This window comes from Protopterus annectens, chromosome 9.part0 (genome assembly GCF_019279795.1).
Source record: "Protopterus annectens isolate FY-2018-M chromosome 9.part0, PAN1.0, whole genome shotgun sequence".
Taxonomy (NCBI): domain Eukaryota; kingdom Metazoa; phylum Chordata; order Ceratodontiformes; family Protopteridae; genus Protopterus; species Protopterus annectens.
The window spans coordinates 324,303,042-324,327,446 of NC_056743.1; the positions used below are offsets into that span (position 1 = coordinate 324,303,042).

A 24,405-nucleotide genomic window follows, 5' to 3' on the forward strand; every position below is an offset into this window, starting at 1 on the left:
GTTTCCTAAAATTGACAAAATTAACTTCCTGATGTGCATCTTGTTCAAAGTACTAAGAGGGTTATGCCCTCCCCTAGAAAAAAACTCTCAGCATTCGAGAACTAACATATTCCCTTAGACTTTCCCAAATGGACATCTCCCTTCATAAACTGCCTTTTAAAACTGTTTTCAGGTGAAAGAGCCTTTCCTACATTTGGCTAGGAACAAAGAAACCCTAGTTGAATTCAGATCCACACTCAGTAAACACATTAATGGCTCTGATTTGTAAATGCTTTAAAGATAACGAGTGTTTTTTTTTCCTGCTCATTCTGCTGTTTTCTCCTTTTCCTCTATTATTAGTTCAGAGTAGATTAAAAGTAGTACCTGTACTTTTATCCTATAGTGCACTTGTGATGTGTACAAGTTGTGTAAGTTGGTAATACAGAATCCACAGGAGTCACCACACGAAAGTTCTCACTGAATATAAAACCTTCTTTATTGGAAACAGGAACACAAGCGCTTTCACGTAGCTATACTATGCTTCTTCAGGTGTAATAAAACTATAAAACAGACATGCTTATATACAAAATCTTTTGGCGCTCAAACCAGAAAATTAGACAATAATTGAATAATTGTTGACTCATTAGCATTCCCTCCATATTCTTTTTAAAGAAACAGTATTAAAAAACCAGTATAAAAAACAATATAAAACTAAAACATAAACGCCGTTGCCAAACAGCATTAAACAGATCAGCGAAGCCTATCCCTGTATAGCTGTATGAGCTGACCAGAGCGATTATCTCACAACACTATATAATAATATAAAAATTGCAAACAAAACAGAATACAACATAAACAAAACCATGTTCCGGTTTAAAAATGCATCTAAAGCGTGATCTCCAACTTATTCTAAAGTTGCTACTTGTCACAATTAATCCCTAGAACAATATTACAAAAATACAAATGTACTATACATAAAACTATCCTGCGATCAAAATTGTTCCAGGATATATAGGTGGTGCAGTGGGACGGACAATAGTCCAAATGTTAAAAGCAGCTTACTCACCTATACTGTGTACAAACATGAAGGGTGGTGAATCATATAACTGTCAGCCTATTCACAAAAGCGACTCTCTGCTGACACAATACCATCAACTTCCATGTGTATCCAAACTTCATTGTCTACGCTAATGCTAAGTAGACCAAACAACTCAACTACAACATCAGGATAAAGCATTAAAGTGTAAAATAGAAGCAGCATCTATTTGTTAGGGGAACGCTCTGCCTCCACGGACATGCGCCCATGGAACAAACCCTGTCAGAAAACCATTGAGCCCTGCTAGGGTACAAGTCATTTGCCTAAGCTTATCACTGTCCAAGCGATAAGAGCACATTACTGACTGATACACCGCATGTGTACTCTGACCAGTAAGGGTTATGTAACATATTATAACACAAACCAAATTGAAACCCTAAATGGGAATGCCCCTTCATATAAAATTAGGTTGGACGGGGAGAGCAGTGTTTCTACACGCAAAAAAATTTTTAGGAAGCTACATCAAGTACGGAATGCAGAAGACGCAAATTGAATACAACAAAAAAAATCAGAATTGATATAAAAAGTGATGGAAATGAGCTGATACACTACAAAAAATATATATATAAAATAACAAAGGTCGATTAACTACCATGCATGGAACATTTCTGGAACATCATGTATTGAAACTCCCATGTGATGCATATAATAACTAAGTTGGATGTATGCAGAACCAAGGGATTTTTAATCGAAAAGGAATTATCAACCAGAGTAAAGCAATTTTCGCCTCTGTCAAAACTAGATACTGAGAATGCCATGCAGAGCAGTGTATGACTGCTTTCAATGTCATAGTCCTCAGAGGACATGTGATCTGCTATATAGCCTAAACAAATGTAAAAACAACATACAAAAAATCAGGCAGAAGGCTAGATCTAACTATAGTACTAACATAAGGAGTGGAGGTAAAGGGCCAACAACTGTAATACAATTGTGGCCAGAAAAACGACCATCAGATTCAATAAAGTCATAAAACACATTGTGTCAATATCAAAAGCAGAAAAAAAGAAAAGAAAAAACTGAAACTAAAATACTGATGACTTTTGAGATGTGAATGAGAATGAAGTGTGACCAAGGTGTGAGTTCAAGAAAAAACGCACAAACCTTGTAAAAAACTAACACCAAATTTCTAGAATACATACAGATGTACTAAAAAAATGTGTACTGAATCTAACAAAAACGTGTGGCAGGTACACAAAACATATTATTAGTTAAAAAACTGAACCAATCTTTTCTCAGCCCACATGAAAGGAGAAATAAAGAGGCTAGAGACGTAGAAGAAACCTCAGGCCGGATGTCATGAGATGTATGGCAGATACAGACTGATTAATACCAGGGTATATATGCGCTTTCAATGTAAGTATCCATTTGAGTTCCCTGACGGCCAACTGGTTCATATTATCTCCTTCCCTCTTATTAATGGCCAATACCTCCAGAACCATAAAACTAAACCTATGTGTATTGTGTTCTACTATATGTTTAGCTAGGGCATTACTTTCATGTCCTTTCTTAATATCGTAGCAGTGGTTATAAACCCTGTCACGAAGTCTCCTCTTCGTGAGACCTACATAGAAGACTTCACAGAAGTCGCACGTTGCTAAATAGATTAAATTTATACTATTGCAATCACTATGAAATCTAGGTATAAAAGTAAAGAATCCTTCAGGATGTGAAAAACAGACATTTTTAGATATGTATGGACACATGTGACAATGTCCACATGGGAAGGTTCCCTGCAGGTCACTAAGACTGTTGTTTAGTGAAGGAGTCTGTTCTAGACATAATGTTTGTTTCAAATTATGACAGGTCTTATAGCTAAACCTGGGATAATCACCCACAATTGTCCTAGTAAACGAGTCCATAATCAAAACATTCCAATTTCTACTGATAATTTTATTGAGAATAACAACATCACTGGTATATTTAGTGACGTAACTCAATTTATCAGTGAATTTATCACTTTTCATTGTATGGAATGAAGGAATATTCCCAACAAAATCAATTTCACCTATTCTATCCAGCACTTTCAAGATGACTTCCTGCTTGCATTCATTTACTAACTTAGGGGGATAACCTCTTTCTTTAAACAAAACTTCCAATTTACTAAGTTCTGAATATAAAATATTCCTATCACTGCATATTCTGCATATTCTATACATTTGACTTAAAACTATCCCTTTGAATGTAAACCTGGGGTGCATACTTTCAAAACGTAAAAGTGTGTTCCTCCAGGTGGGTTTCCTATATAATGAAGTATCGATCCTATTGCCATTCAGTTCCAACGTTAGATCCAAAAAGTGTGCCCGATGTGGGGATATTTCAGCTGTAAACCTTAAGAATGTAGTAGTGGCTTCTAATTCTGTAATGAAATTCAAACATTCTACTTCTGTGCCCTCCCATAAAAAAAGAATGTCATCAACAAACCTCTTGTACATTCTTATTTTGTTATAATCTGCATGTTTAAACAAATAGTTAAGCTCCCAATTGTAGACTACAAGGTTAGTGTAACTATTCGCACAGGGGGTGCCCATGGCAACCCCCCATTTTTGCAAATATAGCTGGTCCTGAAATAGGAAGACATTGTTGTCAAGTATCAATTCAAGAAGACAGTTGATCAGAATTTGTCTATTGCTACAATAACCTGAATTGGTAACAAGGATCTCTCTGATGGCCTGAAGCCCCAAGTCATTGGGAATACTAGTGAAAAGATTCTTGACATCCATGGTTACTAATAACAGAACTGTTCCCCTTTTGTCTAACTCAAATCCTTTGAAAAACTCAATAAGTTGATATGAATCTTTCAGAATAACAGGAATGCCATCCACCAGGGGTCGTAATAGCCCTTCCACAAAGGATGAGATAGTGGAGGTTATCCATCGTTCACCAGAGACTATGGGTCTCATTGGTACTGGTTTAATACCTTTGTGTATTTCAGGTAGACCTTTGATTATGGGAATGGTAGGAAATTCTATTAAAAAATACTCATATAACTCAAGCTTATCTGACCACACATCAAAAGGTCATAAAGATCATTATGTAACATTTTAACAATTTTATTAACCCTTTCTCTAGTGATTATTTCATAAACCTTATCATCTGTTAACATACTGTTCATAGTGTCAGAATATTCTAAGGAATTCATGACAACCACTGCCCCACCCTTGTCAGCTGGCTTAACAATAATATGGCTATTATTCTTCAAGGATTGGATAGACTTCTGTTCATCTTTGCTGACATTAAAGAAACAACACCTTTTCTTTTTAGATCCAAACCATTCATAAAAATCCTTCTCACACATTTTTAAAAAACTCTCTACATTGTGTGGCATGAGAGGAGTGAAACTGCTTTTAACTCTGAAGAAATTCTTTAGGGTTTTAGTATCTAAAGCACTGTTGTTTTTAAACAAAATCTTCAAAGAAACATTGCGACAAAATAACCTCAAATCTATTAGAACATCACTCAAAAAACTAACTTGAGAAGGAATAAAATTGAGACCTTTCTCCAATAAAGAAAGATCTGATTCAGAAAAAACAATCAGATATATTACATACTAAAGAGTTCAGTTTCTTTGTTTCCTTGTATTTGTATACTTTTCTTCGGAACCCTTTCTTTTCCTCGGTCCTCTGCTGTTCGACCGACCTCTCCATCCTGGCTGTTGCTTGACCGGGAAAGGTAAAAAACAATTACTAGCAGAAGATGTGTCCTTCGGTTTAGCACCTGCTAGTAAAAATGCTTTAGCTGCCTGTTGATTGGGAGGGGGTGTACCACTGTCCAAACTGACATCATTAACAAGAATAGAAGCAAGATTGTTGGACACTGATGCTATATTTGCCATTTTGTTAACCGTAGATGGAACAGAACGAGCCGAGGTGGCTTCAGTGCTGGAGATGGCAGTTAAAGCCGGTGAAGAACTTGAGGCATTACTTTGAGATCCATTATTAGGTATACTCTGTGTTCGTGCATTTTCAGTTCTGGGCCATAAAAAGACTTGACCATGGGCAAAATCATTAGCATCCAGTATAAGTTTTTTATGCTTAACAATCTTCAGTCTTTCACTAAATGAATGGACCTGAGTCCAAAGAGAATCTAGTCTGTTAGTAAAGTACTCAGTCTTGAAACGTTCAATGATGACTTTATATTGTGAGTCTATCTTATTTCTTAGCTCAACTTCTAGAGGAGAAAAATACTCTAACAGATTAATATAACTGAAGCCCAGTTGTATATTGAGATCCTGCCATTTTCTCAATAACATGGGATGACTGTCCCCATAGGAAGGCATACAAAAAACACGCATGCCTCTAGGCACTATTTTGAAATGTATACATGCCTCTAAATGCAATCTCTGCCATGCTAGTCTTTGTAGCTGATATAAATCATCTTGAAACATTTTACAAAGTCTATTAAACTCAATGACATTCTCACCATTAGGAGTAGTTGGTAAAGCATTTGCTTGGTTAGTCAATTCCAGAGTCAATAAAGGATTCTCTGTACAATGCTTGAGGGAATCCCAAGCCGGTAAAACAGTTGTCCTCGTCTCTGGATGAAAATCCAACTCAATATCATTATGCTCCATGTGTCAAACCTGCAGGCAGCACAGCAACAAGGGAAAAAAAGTCCAAGGACTGTATCAGGAAAACAAAGACTCCCCACTTCAGATATGTATCTTCTAAGGAAACAAGAAATGTATGTAAAAAGGCAGCAGTCTTCATCTGGAATCACTAAACGTCACCCTGCTTTCATTAGTGTGCAGATGATATTGTAAAACCTCTTTAATTTTTGCAGCCAGTCAAGGTTGTTTACACTAGTATTTTCTCCACTGCTTTTAAACATTCTTGAGTTATTTCTCTTTCCAAAGTGTCTTCCCCTAAATCTTACAAGGACTTTCGTTCTTTTTCCACCCTTGCTAAAATTTTTGAAAAACTCTAAGAAATTTAAAACACAGATGGCTATTCCCTTCTTTCTGACAAGTCAACATGGCTTTAGAAACTAGTTTAGCACTACTTCAGCTCCCCTTACAGTGGTTAATGCCATCTACTGTAATGTCAAAGATGGCCTTGTAATTGCTGTCATCTTATTAGATATGACTGGGGCTTTCAAAACTGTTGACTAACTTGCTGTTATGTAAGCTAACCAAATTAACTTTGGTCAAAATAGAGGTAATTGGTTTTACAGCTATTTGGAGAAAAAAATATTTCATGGTCATTCTAATAGTCGTGCTTCTAGCATTAGCACGCTTACAACAGATATCCCACAAGCTTTTGTTTTATGCCCTTTACTGTTCTTGTTCATTAATGATCTCCCAGAGTACCTTCCCAAAGAGGACATTATACTCTATGCAGCTAACGTACTGTTTTTGCAAGCTAATACATCCCCAACAACTCTCCAAACCTAAATTCAGCTATCCTTCTCCAAACTCCAGCATTGAGCTACCTCAAATAAATTTCTGAAAATTCAGAAAAAACTAAACGGAAAAGCTATCCAGGTCTTCTCATTCTGTCTCAAACTTCCCCATTTACCTTCTTTCACTATACTTGACAAAACATACCATGTATTAGAGTACAAATGCCCGGGTTTTTATCCTTGATTGCTGAATCGTGTTTTTTACCCACACAGCCATAATTACTAATAACATTTCTCAAATCAAACTTTGCTGTATAATTTCCCTCTTCATGACTCCCCAAGCTAGAATTCATAGGTTCACAGGTAGATACTAGGCTATTGGCCCTAGGGCCTATACAAGCCTAGCCAAAAAGGTACCCTGGCTTTGCCACCCAAGAAAATTATTTTCTTGTGCCCCTGTCAAGCAGGGGTTGCCCTGGCTAAAAGCATTCTCTTTTCTAAACTTGGAATATGGCTTATTTTTGAATTTCCATTCTTCCTACAGTGCTAAATGACTGCAGACTAGACAAAATACAATCTGTAGATTTCTTCTCCTTGCAGATTCTTGAGCTTACCACTATCTTCTGCAGAAAATAAAATTGTTTCCTAAAATTGACAAAATTAACTTCCTGATGTGCATCTTGTTCAAAGTACTAAGAGGGTTATGCCCTCCCCTAGAAAAAAACTCTCAGCATTCGAGAACTAACATATTCCCTTAGACTTTCCCAAATGGACATCTCCCTTCATAAACTGCCTTTTAAAACTGTTTTCAGGTGAAAGAGCCTTTCCTACACTTGGCTAGGAACAAAGAAACCCTAGTTGAATTCAGATCCACACTCAGTAAACACATTAATGGCTCTGATTTGTAAATGCTTTAAAGATAATGAGTGTTTTTTTTTTCCTGCTCATTCTGCTGTTTTCTCCTTTTCCTCTATTATTAGTTCAGAGTAGATTAAAAGTAGTACCTGTACTTTTATCCTATAGTGCACTTGTGATGTGTACAAGTTGTGTAAGTTGTTTGGATTTGTGATATGCTGTCAGGTCTTGCTGTAAATGCCTATAGCATTATATTTGTGTTCTGATGCAAATTTTTATTGCATACTCATGTTGCATCTTTTAATATTTTGATTGCATAGTGAACATCTGTTACCTTCTTTGTAATGCTTTTCATTTGTTTCTACATACTTGTGCTTGGATCGTGGCACAAGAGAGATTTCTGACTAGTCAACCTACCCAGTTATCAGACAGCAAATGTTTTCTGAATGACATGGAAAAATGCCACTGTGTGGGGGAGTCTGTCCATAAGCTGTTGAGGGATACAGCCCTAACTGTGACATGGACAAACCTGAGTGTGACTAGCAGCTTATGCACTGAAAGAGCTGGGTTAGGGACATGACTGGAGTGAGCATTTGACCCCAACTCTCCATCCTGGGAGGAAGCAGAAAGTGATTCTGGTCAGCATATTGACACTGCAAGCAGAGACTTGCACAAGACAAACGTCTAGGGCTGAGGACATGGGCTTGACTTTCTCAAGCTGGTGTTGGTGCCCTTAGTTGCTTTTGAATGAAGGCATGTGCAGTCAAAGTAAGGGCATAGGATGCTCAACAGTGACCTAGGTGATCATGTTAGCCACCACGGTCAGAGTTAGGACCATAATAAAAATGCTGTTATTCCCAGGATTCAAGCAAAGGCACAAAGCAACATCCATGGTTGACTGCTCATTACAGAGGAACTAATAGGCCCAAGACATATTGATACGGGGGGAAGGGGGGTATGCAAGGAAAAATGCTTCACTGGGATAGGACAGGACAGGGTAAAATGTAGTAATTATTATCGATACAAAATGTCTAAAATGTTAAAAATAAAAGGATAAGAAAATCTAGAGATCGTTTTTTGGAAAGGTTGTATCTCTTTTGCCTATGATTTTTGTTTTCTTTGTATATGGTTTATACAGTATGTCTTTTATCTGGTAGCATGTTCAGACATTTAGTTGCATGCTGAGGTAATGGAGCATCTTTTGGTCCTGCATGTATCAATTACTACAGTGCAAACTCTCAATTTTTCTTCCTTAGAGGTTGTGTGGATGGTGGACAGTGATTCATTTATGAATATTCTGTGTCCCCTGAGGTGTGGCTAATGATTGCACAATCACTTTTGTACAGTAATCAGTCTGATTGTTGATTATTTTAAAATGTGTACATTTGTTGCACTTGTGTGAATAACAGCCTGGCAGCAAGAAATTATGATACATGTGCTTAACTTCATGGTATGTTTGCGATGAATAGCATGGAAGGTTTCTTATGCCAGATGAGAAATACCAGCATCAGAAAACCTGCATTTTCAGAAGCTGTGGAGTAAGGGCATGACTGACTTTTTTTTTTTTAATTTTTTTTTTTTTTTTTTTTAAATTAGTGGAACAAAGTGCAGATGTTCGTGTTTCACTGTTGCAGTCCTAACAGATGGATTATCAGGCTCCCGGTAGCCCTCAGTCGGCCGGAATACCAAAGGTAGTAAAAATGCCGTCGGTTGTAAAGGACGTCAGGGTGTCCGATACAAAAAGAGGCAGCTGACATCACTTTCTCAGTCTTTCTTGCCGTGGAGCCCGAAGCAGAAGCTTTTCATCTACGAGTGCCAGTCGGCAGTTTACCCTGGTTGGTTTCTTCAGCTACAAGAGTTGGTCTACTACAGCTAAGTACCCCGTTGGGGATCCTCTTTTCTTGCCTTAACGAATGTCAGAAAAAGTTAATTGCCTTACCTTTGGAAAGCAGATTCCCCATAGAGATTTTCATTCCTACTGCATTATTTGTTTAGGCCTTGACCAAAACGTTCCCAAGTGTGATCTCTATGCCTCCTTTAATCCGCGTACTATCCGTCGTCGGGCTAAGATTTTGGCTAGGCATTTTAGAGTTTGGTCTGAGTTCGTTGGTATGGCGTCCACTGGTCTTCAGGCTTCGGATGTTCTGAAGAAACGCAAGGGTAAGGACCGCGACAGGCCTCAGAAAGTTAAGTCCTCTGATGAGGTTAAGTTGGTAGTCAGTCATGCGGTAGCCAGTGAGACACCTTTGCAGTCCGCAGATGTACAACTGCAGGCCTTGCTTGAATCTGAGCCCCTTAGGCCTTCGGCCTCGGTTTTGACTTCCGACCTGTCACCGGTCGCCTCTTGAGCTGGAGCTGCTAAGCAGACTCTGGTGTCAGAGGCCTCTGTTTTATGGTCTGACAGCAAACTTCAATTTCAACCTCTGCGGCAACTTCGGCTGTTGCCAGCCCTCCTAAGTCCTTCAGGCTTGCCAGTAAATCTTCCATTCGTAAGCCTGTGAAAAGGCAGGCTCCAGCTGCTTCTCATTCCCCTCAATCCCAAATGGTTAAAATGGCTAATGATTTGCTGACACTTATTAGGGGTTCTCAGCCTCCTCCTTCTAAAAGGAGTAAGGATGTTTCTCCTGAGGTTTTGTCCTGCTCAGGATCGGATTCTTCCAACAGTTCTGCTGATAGAGGAATTTTCTCAGGCTTTTTCTCATTTTGAGGATTCGGATGCAGAGGCGTCCATCCCTATGGCCTCTCCTCCAGAGGATTTCTCTTTTGTTGATACTTTAAATACCCTCAGAGAACATTTTAAATGGGAAAGTCAGGATTATCCCCAATCCAAGAAACTGATTTGGGAATTTCTGGATTTACCTCCGCATAAGCCTCTTGCTATCCCCCCCCCCCCATGTTGGAAGTTGTTGATGTTTTTCTGGAAAATTCCTCGTCTCCAAATTCGGTTCCCCCTGCTCCCAGGAAACCTGACTGGTACTACAGAGTTCCTGATTCTCATATGTTTCTTTTCAGGAATCCGTTGGCGGATCCAGAGGTTAATTCTCGGGGCCCTAAAGGAGTTAATGCCACTGTTATCAGGAATCCTGTTCCTTCTGACAGGGAGTCTAGGAACCTAGATAGGTGGGGCAAGAAGGTTTTATACTTCTGCCACCCTAGCTATTAGGGCTACTAATTGTCTATTTCATATGGTAAAGTACTAGCAGCACACCTTGGAATCTGTTAAGTCTAGGATAGCAAGTGTATCTTTTTTGGCTGAGAGTAAAGACATGCAGGATTTACTGATTTCCGCCAGTCTGGTCAATAAGCATTCCTTGCATTGTGCTTTTGATATCCCTGAGGCCTCCAGCAGGGCTATGGCTACTGGATCTGTTATTAGATGGCACGCTTGGCTCAGAGAACAGCCTCTTCCAGAACCTGTCAAGGCTAAGCTTTTGGATGTACCTTTGCATAAAGACAGTCTTTTTGGCAGCAAAGCAGAGGAGGTACTGAAGGAGATGGAGGATAAGGCCAAGTCCATGCAAACTGTTAAGGATTTTCTGCAAGTTCACCCTTCCCCCGCCTTAGCAGGAATTACCCTTCCAAGAGTTGGACCTTTCCTTTTACCAGCAGCAAGATCCGTTCCAGGACTAGAGGTTACAAGTCTTCTAGGGGGCAGGGGGCTACCCCTCAAAGGTCTAGGCCTTGGCAGACTTCCACTTCTAAAGGGGGAAGCTCCAAGCCTGCATCTCAGTCAAAACAATCTTAATGATTATTTGCAACTTCTGCCTGTTCTTGCTCACTGGGAGAGTCCTTTAGGAGGAAGGTTGGCCCTTTTTGCATATGTCTGGGCCACTGTCATGGACGACAAATGGGTGGTGTCCGTAGGGCACAGGTTTTCTTTCTGCATCTTTCCAGCTACCAAGGGATTCCCGGACGTCCCTCCAAACCAAAGGGCAGAAGTAAAAAAACAAATTTTGTGTCTGTCTCATCTGGGAGCAATAGAATCTGTTCCTGCTTATCAGGTAGGCCAGGGCTTCTATTTCAGGCTTTTCCTAGTTCCAGAAAAAGAAGGCACCTGGTGTCCTATCCTGGATCTTTCCATTCTGAGCTCCTTTCTAGTGATTCCAAAGTTCAAAATGCTCACTCTGCATCAGTTACTACCACTGCTAGAAAAGGATTTCTGTCTGGTAACCTTGAATCTGAGGCATATCTCCACATTCCTATCCGGGAAAGTTGCAAGCAGTACCTTCGTTTCAGAGTGGGTGAGTAGTATTACCAAATGTCCTTCAAGGATGCATCTGCAGTCCTTACATATGGGTTGTCCTGCCTCAGGTAGCCCTTCGGTCGGCCGGATTCCAAAGTCTGGGTCTGGCGTCGGCTGATGTCGCCCCTTCCCTGACGTCAGAGCGCCTGGGGTATAAAAGCGTCAGCCGACGCCATCTTCCTCAGTCTTTCTTGCCGCGTGGTGCCCGAAGCAGAAGCAGTTCGCAAGTGCCGGTCGGCCAGCTCCTGTAACTTCAGCTACCGAAGACTTCAAAAAGCTAAGTACCCCGTTGGGGACTCTTTCTTGCCTCAGCCGATGTCAGATCAAATGCTTAAAGTTAATAATTGCTTGACTTGTGGGAAACAAATACCTCATAAGGATTTCCATTCCTACTGCCTCCCCTGCCTAGGCCCAGACCACGATGTCTCGGCCTGTTCTGCTTGTGCCTCCTTTAATCGACGCACTCTTAGGCGTTGGTCGGAGTTTGCAGAGGAATTTTTTGGGGCTAGTTTCTCTTATAAAATGCCGTCGGAGACTCCGACTTCTCATTTAACCAAGAAACGGAAGGACAAGGACCGACACACGCGGACCGTGGTTTCGGCTGAAACCGCTCCTAGGCCTGCCGCAAGTGTCTTGGTCTCTGCTGAAACAGAGTCCTTGGTACTTCCGTCCGTAGAAACCGCTCAACCGACAGCCTCGGTCCTGGAGGCCTTGAGTCGGTTATTGAATTACCCTCGGAAATCGGTGTTCAGGAACCTACCGACACCATTCCCCTAGACAAAACTACTCCAGCACGTGGGGCAGCCAGGCCCCCTGCATCCAAGTCCGTAAAAGCTTTCACTAGGGCTAAACTGCTAAGCAACAAAAAACGCTGCCTCCCAAGTCTATTTCTCAGGGATCCACTACAGGTTCTCAGATACTAAGTTTGGCTGAGGACCTTATTTCCTTAATTAGGGGCTCTCAGCCTCATCCGGACAGGGGCTCTCAACCCCCACTAGACAAAAGGCCCAGGGTTGAGTCTGCTGAACCTCAGTCCTCTGATGAGGCCTCTGATGGCTCTGCTCTATCAGATTACCAGGAGGAGGCCTTCACGGCCTACGAGTATTCTGATTCAAAGGAATCTATTCCCTCTGCCTCCCCTCCTGAAGAGCTGTCCTTTGGGGAGACCCTTCACTCCATGAGAGAGCATTTCCAATGGCAGGGCCAGGAATTCTCCGATTCCAGGAAGAGATTAAGGACTTTTCTTCATTTACCTCAGCATAGACCTTTGGCTATTCCTCCTGTTTTAAGTGTCATTGATGATGTGTATTCTGAGTCTAGCTCTACCCCTGACACCCTTCCTCCGGCTCCTGTTAAACCCGATAGGTACTACAGGGTCCCAGACTCGCATCATTTCCTTTACAAGGCCCACTCTGCTGACCCAGAAACTATTTCCCTGGGTCCTAAAAGGGTTGCAGCTGCCACTTCTAAAAATCCACTCCCCTCTGAAAGGGAGTCCAGGGCTTTAGAGAGATGGGGTAAAAAAGTGTACACTTCTTCCACTCTGTCTGTGAGGGCTTTAAATTGTCAATTTCATATGATACAGTACCAAGAGTATTTGTTAGATGAATTGCAGAAAAAACTGTCTTCGCCTGAACCCCTAGATCGTAAGTCACTTCAGGATCTGGTACATAATTCATAACAGGTTAGCAACCATTTCTTGCAGTGTGGTTATGATGCATTAGAAGCTTCATGTAGGTCAGCAATGAACAGGTGCAGTCGTACGTAGACATGCCTGGCTGAAGGAACCATCTCTGCCAGATCATGTTAAGGCTAAGCTTCTGGATGCTCCACTGGAAAAGCAAAAGTTATTTGGCTCCACTGCTCAAGAGGTCTTAAAGAAATTTGAGGAAAAGGCTAAATCTGTACAAACAGTCAAAGATTTCCTCCAGGTACAACCACCAAGATTCAGCAGAAATTGGCCTTCTAAGAATTGGTCCTTTCCAGAAGAGAGATTTCAAAGAGGCAAGAACAGGCGTGCCAGAGGTAGAGGGCAAACTAGAGGCTCCTACAGAGGACGTCAATGGCAGCCTCCTAACCAGAGAGGTAGTGCAGGTCCAACAACTGCTGCACAAGGACAGACTCAATGACTTCACCTTGACCCCACCGACCAGGGCTCAATTAGAAGCACCTTTGGGCGGAAAGTTGTCTTTATTCTCAAAAATTGGCACAGTATTACAAGGGACAAATGGACACTGCAAATAATAGACAAAGGATACAGGTTCCATTTCCATACATTACCAGAAAGAAAGGAAATGCCAAACCTGCCACCAAATCAGAGGGCAGAGGCTTTAAAACAAATTGCCAACCTATTGCAAATGAAAGCTATAGAAAAGGTTCCTCTCGCAGAACAAGGCCAAGGATTTTATTCCAGACTATTCCTTGTCCCAAGAAAAGAAAAACAATGGAGGCCTATTCTCGATTTGTCCGCACTGAATACTTATCTCATTGTGCCAAAATTCAAAATGCTGACCCTACAGCAACTCCTTCCCATGCTGGGCAAGGGGTCTTGGCTGGTAACTCTAGACCTCAAGGAGGCATACCTGCATGTCCCTATCAGACAAAGTTGCAGAAGACATCTCAGATTTCTTGCAAGTTCAGAGCATTATCAATTCTCAGCATTGCCCTTTGGCTTATCTACTGCGCCCAGAGTATTCACGAAATGCCTGGCATCAGTAATTGCACACTGCAGACTTCAGGGGATTCAAATATACCTGTATCTGGACGGCTGCCTTATACAAGCGGACAGCCAACAAACTTTGGAAAAACATTTGAATTATGCCATCCGCCTACTGCAGGCCTTGGGATACACAGTCAACATTCACAAGTCAAGACTTGTGCCATCCCAAAGAATAACTTTTCTGGGTGTGGAACTAGATACAACCACCCAAATGGCTTTTCTCACAGAAGAAAAACAAAGACAACTACCGGATTACTTCAAAAATCTAACGAAACAAACTCAGATGACTGCAAGGAAAATCCTGCAGGCCCTGGGTTACATGGCATCGTGCATTCTTCTGATTCCACAAGCAAGGCTGCATATGAGAAAACTACAATGGTACCTAAGGAGTTTATGGTCTCAGCACAATCACAGCCTAGAAGCTTTGATACCACTCATTCCATGCCTTCAAAAGGAATTCTTGTGGTGGGCCCAAGCAAGCCAGTCAAACAGGGGCCTGCCTTTCAGCAAACCAGTAACCAGCCAAACCATTACCTCGGACGCTTCAGACCATGGATGGGGAGCACATATGGAGGACAGATGCATCCAAGGTCTATGGTCTCAGAAAGAATTGCGCATACACATAAACCAAAAGGAAATGCTGGCAGTGATTCATGCAATCGAGGCCTTCAAGCTCTTTCTACATCAAGGCCACCTGCTAATAAGGACAGACAATACCACAGTTATGTGGTACATAAACAAGCAAGGAGGTACCCATTCCTACCCTCTTTGCAGACTAGCAATGAATCTTTGGGAACTTTCCCTAAAACTCAATATAGAGCTGCAATCCCAGTTTGTGCCAGGAAAAGACAATATACTGGCGGACAGCCTAAGCAAAAATACCATGGACCCACACGAATGGATGCTGCACCCAGACATCTTCCTTCAGATAACACAATCATGGGGGAGGCCGGACATAGATCTTTTTGCCTCCCACCACAATCATCAGCTGAAGAAATTCTGCACAAGGACATACCACCCACAAGCATGGAAGGTGGACGCCCCCTCTTTCAGTTGGAATACTCTAACAGTGTATGCATTTCCACCATTCCCACTAATGACCAAGGTCTTACTGAAAATCAAGACAGAGCAGCCAAAAGTGATTCTAATAGCCCCGGACTGGCCAAGGCAGCACTGGTACCCACTGTTACGGAGCCTGTCACACACAAAACTGTGGCCTGTACCACTATGGACACTCCTCCTGACCTAGCACAATTACAAAACTCTGCACTCCAGCCTGAAAACCCTGCAGCTGACAGCCTGGAGAATACCTTGACTCCTCACCAGGAAAAGCTATCCAAGAGAATAAAGGGATATCATCATGGAAGCTCGCAGACCTTCCACGAGAAAGACATATTCAGCAAAATGGAAAAGATTCCACACTTGGAGCACCGCAAAGGGGCCTAGATGCCACAGTGATGAGCATGGCACATATCCTGGAATACTTGGCAGACATGCTCCATAATGGCCTTTCTTACTCTTCCATAAAAATTCATGCTTCAGCAATTTCAGCAGAATACAATACTGATCCACCTGTCTTCTCTCATCCTCTCCTAAGGCAGTTTCTAAGAGGAATTAAAAACATCAATCCTCCAAGAAAACCACCAGTGCCTACATGGGACCTTAACTTCATGTTGGAAAAGTTGACTTTACCTCCCTTTGAACCAGCAGCATCTTCAGAGTTACAGTTCCTGTCTTGGAAGACCGCCTTCCTTCTGGCCATAACCTCAGCAAGAAGAGTATCTGAATTGCAGGCACTCATGGCAGTACAACCATTTCTTATTTTTCATCAGGACAGAGTCTCCTTGAGAACCAATCCTTCATTCATGCCAAAGGTGGTATCCAGGGTCTCATTGAAGCAAGCTATTCACCTGCCTACCTTCTTTCCAAATCCACAAAACAAGGGAGAGAAACTTCTGCATACCCTGGACATTCACAGACAGTTACGCTACTACTTGGACAGAACTAAGACTTTCAGAAAAACTGACCTGCTGTTGGTAGCATATGCTGAAGGCATTCAAGGAAAAGCAATTTCCAAACAGACAGTTTCAAAATGGATAGGAAATTGCATTCGATTCTGCTACTCTTATCATGGAAAAGCTGTGCCAGCTAACATCAGACCTCATTCCACCAGAGCTACAGCCACCACCACAGCCTTCTTAAGAGGGGTGGCTACCAAGGACATTTTAGAAGCTGCTACATGGAGCTCCGTGCATACATTTTCCAAGCATTACAATTTGCCCTTGTATTCCAGATCCAGAGCAGGCTTTGCTACGGCAGTCCTGCAGGGCATTTTAGCTACACCATCATTTTCTTAGAGCCTACCACCCCCAGCTTGGCTATGGTATTCGACCCATATGTAAGGACTGCAGATGCATCCTTGAAGGACATAGTACAGTTTTGTACCTACCATAAATGTAGATGTCCGATAAGTATGCATCTGCAGTCAGGTTTACCCTCCCTCCTTCCCCTCTGTGGTGATACTTGGGTACTTATCCCTCTTATAGCTAGCTGGGGTTATCTATTATGGTGTATTTGTTTTATATTACTGTGCACGTTTGCAATATTTTGTATTTCTACCAAATTTAGCCTTCCTTAGAGGGCACCTGGCATCTGGGGCAAGAAAAACTGAGGAAGATAGCGTCGGCTGATGCTTTTATACCCCAGACGCTCTGACGTCGGGGAAGGGGCGACATCAGCCGACGCTGGACCCAGACTTTGGAATCCGGCCGACCGAAGGGCTGCCTGAGGCAGGACAAACCCATATGTAAGGACTGCAGATGCATACTTATCAGACATCTACATTTATGGTAGGTACAAAACTGTACTTTCTCTGCGCTGCCCTTTGGTTTATCTACTTCTCCCAGAGTCTTCACAAAGTGCCTGGCCCCAGTCATTGCTTTTTGCAGGCAGAAGAAAATTCAGATTTAACCATACTTGGGCAACTGTCTGATTCAAGCAAATTTTCAGGAGCAGCTATTAAAGGATCTGGAATTCGTAAAGACTCTTCTTTCTTCCGTAGGTTACATTCTCAGTGTGGAAAAATTGAAAATGGTACCATCCAAGGAGATAACATTCCTGGGAGTTGACTTGGCAAGCCTGTCCCAGCTCCCTGCAAGGAAATACCTGCAAGCTCTGGGATTCACGGCATCTTGAATTCTCATGATTCCATATGCAAGACTGCATATGAGGAAAATGCAATGGTACCTCAAGAACATTTTGTGTCAACACACAGAGGACCTGGATATGATGATTACTCTGCTTCCATCTCTGCAGACGGAGTTTCTATGGTGGGCAACAGCCTGTCTACAAAACAAGGGCATGCCTTTTCGGGCACCTCCTGCCACTCCTGTTCTGACTACAGATGCATCGGACTACACCTGGGGAGCACACTTGGATGGCAGATGCATACAGGGACGTTGGAACGCCCAGCAGATAGACCTGCACATAAATCTCGGAGATTATTGCAGTTCAGCAGGCATTATTAGCTTTCCAGCATCATCTTTCTCCAGGGACCCTACTTGTCAGAACAGACAACACCACTGTCATGTGGTACATCAAGAAGCAGGGAGGGACTCACTCTTACCCCCTATGCAGACAAAGCATGAGTCTTTGGTCCATGGCAGCATCCTTGGACCTGCATCTCCTAGCTCAGTTTCTTCCAGGGAGGGCTTAATGTTTTGGCAGACCAGTTGAGCAGGCAAACCCTGGATCCTCACAAGTGGCATCTGAACAGAGCAGTCTTTAAGTCAGCATTGGGGCACTCTTCAGGTGGATCTTTTCTCCTCCCCAGACAACCATTTGCTACCACTCTTTTGCACCAGACAGCAGCACAGCAGAGCCTGGAAAGTGGATGCTCTGTCCTTCCCGTGGACATTGCTATCAGTGTATGCCTTCCCTCCTCTCCCTTTTCTTCCCAAAGTATTAGTGAAGATCAGGGACGAACATCCAAGGCCGATTCTCTGTCAACTGGCCCAGACAGCATTGGTATCCACTGCTTCACAGTCTCTCCATCTTCCTTCTTCGCATCTTCCTTTGAAGCCAGATCTTTTGGTTCAGGGAAGGGGGAAGCATTCTACATCCTCATCTTCAGTCTCTTTATTTGGCAGCATGGCTCATTGTATGACTCCTTCCCCTTCTTCCTCTTTCCCAATAGGTGGTTGACGTGCTGAGGGAGGCCCAAGAGGCCTGGCACTAGGAAATCTTATGCTGGCAAATGGGAAAGGTTTTCTCAATGGATGCAGGCTAGAGGGGAGTCTGCTTCTCATCCTACCCTTCCCCTGATCGGAACACCTCAGGGTGGTCTTTTTCCTCTATCAAGATCCATTCTTCGGCTATCCCTGCTCATTGTTCTCTTGAACAACACATTTTCTCTCCTCCCCTGATGGAAAATGTTTTTCAGAGATGCTTGTAATTTAAAACCTTCCAAAAGAGAACCTGCTCCAGCCTGGAATCTTAATTTTGTTATGGAGAAACTCACTCATCCTCCTTTTGAGCCAGCTACCTCTACAGATTTCAAGTTTCTCTCTTGGAAGACCTCCTTCCTCTTGGCTATTACTTCAGCAAGGAGGGTTTTGGAGCTGCAAGCTTTAATGGCAGTGGAGCCTTTTCTTAGTTTCCATGCAGACAGATTTTCTCTGAGGACTTATCCCTCCTTTATGCCTAAGGTGGTTTCCAGCCTCACTCTTAATCAGTCCATGCACCTTCCTACCTTCTTTCCTAATCCTCGCAATAGAGGTGAAAGGAATCCTACATTCTCTTGATGTGCACAGACAGCTCAGGTTTTACTTGGACAGGACAAAGGACCTTCAGACATCAGCACAGTTATTGGTCAGTTTTGCCTCTGGAGCCCAGTGCAAGGTCATTTCTAAACAAACCATTGCTAAGTGGATTTCACATTGCATTACTTTTTGTTATTCCTTTCATAGCAAAGCTCTGCTTCAAGGGGTTAGGACCCACTCTGTTAGAGCGGCTTCCAGTTCTGCAGCTTTTCTAAGGGGTGCCCCTACTAAAGACATTTTGGAGGCTGCCACATGGTCTTCTGTTCGCACCTTCACAAAGCATTATAATTTGCCTCTGTTTTCAGAGCCAGGGCAGGGTTTGCCACTTGTTGCTGGGCATTATCTCCAACCCTTGATGCTGTTGGTTCCTCCCTGCTTTTTTTCTCTGGGCTTTGGTAATCAACCCATCTGTTAGGACTGCAACAGTGAAACATGATGAACATAGTACAGTTGTGTACACTTACCATAAATGTAGATGTTTGAGTGTATTCACTGTTGGAGTCCTGGATATTCTTCGTGTTTCACTGTTGCAGTCATCACTTTTGGGTTATCTGCTAGCAGAAGCCCTCAGTCGGCCTGATTATCAAAGTCTTGGGTCCTGCGTCGGTTGCTGTCTTATCTTCCGTGACGTCCGGTAGTGTGGGGTATAAAGCATGCAGCCAACAGGTAGTGAGGGGTATAAAGCATGCAGCCGACGCCATTACATCAGTCTTTCTTGCCGTGCGGTGCCCGAAGCAGAAGCAGTTCGCAAGTGCCGGTCAGCTGACTTTTGAAATTTTCATTTTAGAGTTTCAGAACCGAAGTCATCAACCTAAAGCTAAGTACCCCATTGGGGAAACTTTTTCTTGCTCTAAACCGATGTCAGTAAAAGTCAATTGTATTTCTTGTGGAAAGCAAATACCTCCATAAAGATTTTCATTCGTACTGTATTCCTTGCCTACGTCCTGACCACGACGTACCTTGCTGTTGGTTTTGTGCCTTATTTAAACCATGAACTATTCGTCGTCTGTACATTTTTGCTTCTAAATATTTTGGTACTCTGTTCAATTATCAAGGTATGTCTTCGGTAAGCTGCCCGACTAACAACATTCCGAAAAAACGCAAAGATAAAGACCAAAGCATAAAGCATCTCCTAAGCTAGTCACCAGCTGACTGGTACTCAGTGAGGCGCTTTTTGCAGCCCCTGATAACAGCTACTTCAGATTCGCAGGCCTCTGCTGAGACCCATTCGGAGTTCGGTATGCCACAAGATGCTTCAGCTATGGAACCTGTGGATATCTCTACCTTGGATGGGTCCGGAGCCGCTGTGCAGACTAGCCATGGCTCTGTGGAACACCACCTTGAGCTACCAAGTTCATCTACAGGCTCAATTCTTGCCAGGAAAACTAAATACACTGGCAGATGAACTAAGCAGAAATCTCATGGACCCACACAAGTGGAAACTGGAACCAAAGATTTTCAACATGTTGATCAACAAATGGGGATCCCAGATATAGACCTGTTTGCCTCCCCCCAGAACTACCAATTGGACAAATTCTGCAGAGGGTCTCCCCACAAACAAGCTTGGAAAGTGGATGCTCTGTTTATGCCTTTACTCCTCTGCCTCTCCTCTCCCCTCCAAAGTACTACTAAAGATCAAACAGGACAAACCAAGGATGATACTGATTGCACCAGTCTGGCCATGCCAACACTGGTACCCCCTCTTGCGCAGTGTGTCACAGCTGACCTCATGGAACCTTCCTCAGACCCCTACCCTGCTGTCTCAGCAGGAGAGCCAGATTCTCCACCCCCAGCTTCAAACCCTGAACCTGGCAGCCTGGCTAATTACCTAATCTCTCCGTTACCATCCCTCAGTAAACAAGCGTTGGATGTCATTTTGGAGGCAAGGAGACCTAGTACTAGAAAATCTTATGCTGAAAAATGGAAAAGATTCTGTGCCTGGAACCAAACTCAAGGGATGGCCACAGCAGCGCCCAATTTACCTCAGATTTCTTCAATACTTAAATGAGATGCTTCACAAGGGCCTTTTCTTTTTCCTCCATCAAAATTCACGCCTCAGCCATTTCAGTTCATTACAACACAGAACCACCCCTCTTTTCTCACCCATTACTCGAGCAGTTCCTCAGAGGGGCCAAAAACTTAAGACCACCCAGGAGAGCTCCAACTCCAGCCTGGGACCTTAATTTTGTATTGGAAAAATTTACTTCCTCCTTCTGAGTCAGCTGCAACGGCAGAGTTAAAATTCCTTTCTTGGAAAACGGCTTTCCTTTTAGCAATCACTTCAGCAAGTAGGGTATCTGAATTACAGGCCCTTTTGGCAGTGGAGCCTTTCATCATCATTTATACAGACAGGGTGTCCCACAGGACCAATCCCTCTTTCATGTCCAAGGTGGTATCCAGTGCGGCTCTTAAGCAGTCCATTCATTTGCCAACCTTCTTTTCTAATCCACAGAACAAAGGGGAACTGATAATGCACTCCTTAGATGTGCACAGACAACTTAGATTTTACATGGACAGGACTAAACCTCAAAGGAAATCTGAACAACTGCTGGTGGCATTTCCTGCAGGGGCAGAGGGAAAGGCTATTTCAAAGCAAACCATTTCTAAATGGATAGGCCATTGCATTAATTTCTGCTATAAGCACCATGGAAAACCTATCCCACAGAGGATTAGACCCCATTTAACCAGGGCTGCATCTACCTCTACAGCCTTTCTCAGAGGTGTCCCTACCAGAGACATCCTTGAAGCTGCTACCTGGAGTTCTGTACATACTTTCACCAAGCATTACCATTTGCCAATTTTCTCTAAATCCAGAGCTGGCTTTGCCACTGCAGTCTTGCAGGGCCATTTAGCTGGTCCTAATGCTATCTAAATTCCTCTTCCCATCCTTAACTTTGGGAATCTCCCCAAATGTGATGACTGCAGCAGTGAAACACGAAGAACATAGTACAGTTGTGTACACTTACCATAAATGTAGATGTTAAAGTGTATTCACTGTTGCAGTCCTGGTTGCCCTCCCTCCAGCCCCCTGACTTCTTTTGGCTATACATCTATTCTTCTTTGCTATACTTAAAAACTTTTTGGTGTATTTGCATTTTTGTTGGAGGTATAACCTTGTGTGTGTGTGTGTGTGTGTGTGTATGTATGTATATGTATGTATGTATATATAAAAATATTATTTTTTATTTATTTTTATTTTTTTAATTGCTTCCCATTAAGGGGGGCACCTGACATCTGGGGCAAGAAAAACTGATGTAATGGCATCGGCTACATGCTTTATACCCTTGACTACCTGACGTCACGGATAATGAGACAGCAAATGACGCTGGACCCAAGACTTTGATAATCAGGCTTGACTGAGGGCTACTGCAAGTAGATAACCCAAATGTGATAACTGCAACAGTGAATACACTCGAACATCTACATTTATGGTAAGTGTACACAACTGTACTTTTCCCTCCCTCCTTCTCCCTTTGGTGGTCCTCTCCTATTCTTTTTTCTTGAGGTACAGGCTTAATTTGTTGTTTGTCAAATTGGTTTTTGGTTTAAGCCTTATTTTTTGAGGGCTCCTGACTGTTATGGCAAGAAAGACTGAGGAAGTGACGTTGGCTGTCTCCTTTTGTATCGGGCGCCCTGACGTCCTTCACAGCCGACTGCATTTGTACTACCTTTGGTATTCTGGCCAACTGAGGGCTACCGGGAGCCGGATAACCCATCTGTTAGGACTGAAACAGTGAATACCCTCTAACATCTACATTTATGGTAAGTGTACACAACTGTACTTTCTGGGTTATCTGTATTGAAGGTGAATATAAATTTGTGCATAAACACTAGAAACAAGGAGCTAAAAAGCACAACTTGTACTTCTGTGTTCACGAGTCATGTATAGGTTGTGCATAGTGTGGTGAAGGCTCACTTGACTGAGGGATGTTTGTCAGCAGGTTGAGTTCATTGTAGAGTTTTGTCTCTGGTTTTTGTTCGTCTCCATTAGCTTTTGTAATACTAACTTTTTGTATGCAGGTGAATCAGTTTCTGTTATTAAGCACACTGACCCCGTTCCAGACCCACGAGCTGTTAATCAAGACAAGAAGAATATGCTTTTCTCAGTAAGTTTTTTTTTTTTTTTTTTTTTTTTTTGTATTGAACTGTGGGTTTTGCTTTGTAAATTTTTACTGAATGTATCCTTAAAACTTTTAGTGGGGGACCCTCCTTTGTCTGTTTTTGGGATATCCATCCATGCTGTCTTCAGTTTAGTTCTATTTTTAGATACCATTAGCCAAAATGAGAGTTTTATCAGAAGGGGCAGAATAAAATATCATTATCCCAGCAAAGGTATTATGATTTGTTACAGGTGGACTTCCCTCAACCTGCATTTACTTTTGCCAGCATTATAGGATGCCTTCCTTGCAGACAGCAGTTTGCCTAACAGTCAGCTGCTCTCAAAAAATCTATTAAATTTTGTGTAATTCCCCAAACCCATGTATCCTAGGTCAAACTCTGCAGTAATTTCTCTGTCAAAACCGCCTTCTGCCAAACGTCTTATGGCAGCTAACCCTATTTCATCAGACAAGGTGGGAAAGCCTTGGATAGGTTTGAGAAGGAAGTTTGTACTTCTACCTTAGCCTAGAGAATAGTGAACTGTCGGGCTCAAATGTCTAAGGTTTTTGCTGTTCTCTTTTAACAGTATGAGAAGGTTAATCACTGATCTCGTCTACACAGATTGACATATCTCCATTTTAATTTTTTCCGTGTTTCAGGTAACTAAAAATGTTTGCTGCTGTTGCACAGATTTTGCTGTTTGTAGAGCAGTTGCCATTGGGTCAGTGAGATTAGACTGTGTTCTCAGAATTTAAAGGATGATGTGAAAACTTTAGCTCCTGAATGCTGTCCTGGAGGAACGGGTATTTTTTAGCCCTTCCTCATCTGAAGTCTTCAAAAGATGTGATGGAAAAGGGTCAGTTAATTCAAGGGGTTATCCAAATGTTTCATCCCCATACCTAAATTTATGTGATTTTTATTTCCAGTTTAGGATATTTTTTTAGGAAACAGACTAAGCAATCATAACAGAGCATGGGGAATCTTTATTTCAGAAAATAATGCTAGGGAAGCTCAAAAAAGAAAGGAGGAACCTCCCAAAACTAATGACAAACTAAAAAAATTCAGTGACTTTTTATGGATCATCTGGGGTCCCCTTCCCCACTCTGGCCACCCAATAAAGATTTCCCAGTGTCTAGCTCTTCATTTTTTCCCAGCAACACCAGGCAACTTCAGACACACTAAATTCTGAGAATTCAGTTGGTGGTGGGATTCCTTTCTGCCATCAAATCAAACCCCCCTTTTGTCTTTCTGTAATTGG

The 24,405-nt window shown here is 42.4% G+C and overlaps 1 protein-coding gene across 1 annotated transcript in view; it reads left to right on the plus strand.

The window, feature by feature from the left end:
* ATP2A3 (ATPase sarcoplasmic/endoplasmic reticulum Ca2+ transporting 3) overlaps window positions 1–24,405 on the plus strand; it is a 1,260,930-nt gene that overhangs the window by 542,303 nt on the left and 694,222 nt on the right. The window contains exon 7 of the mRNA XM_044082905.1: window positions 23,070–23,155. Within this exon, the coding sequence (XP_043938840.1) occupies window positions 23,070–23,155 (86 nt within the window). The remainder of the gene's footprint in view (window positions 1–23,069; window positions 23,156–24,405) is intronic.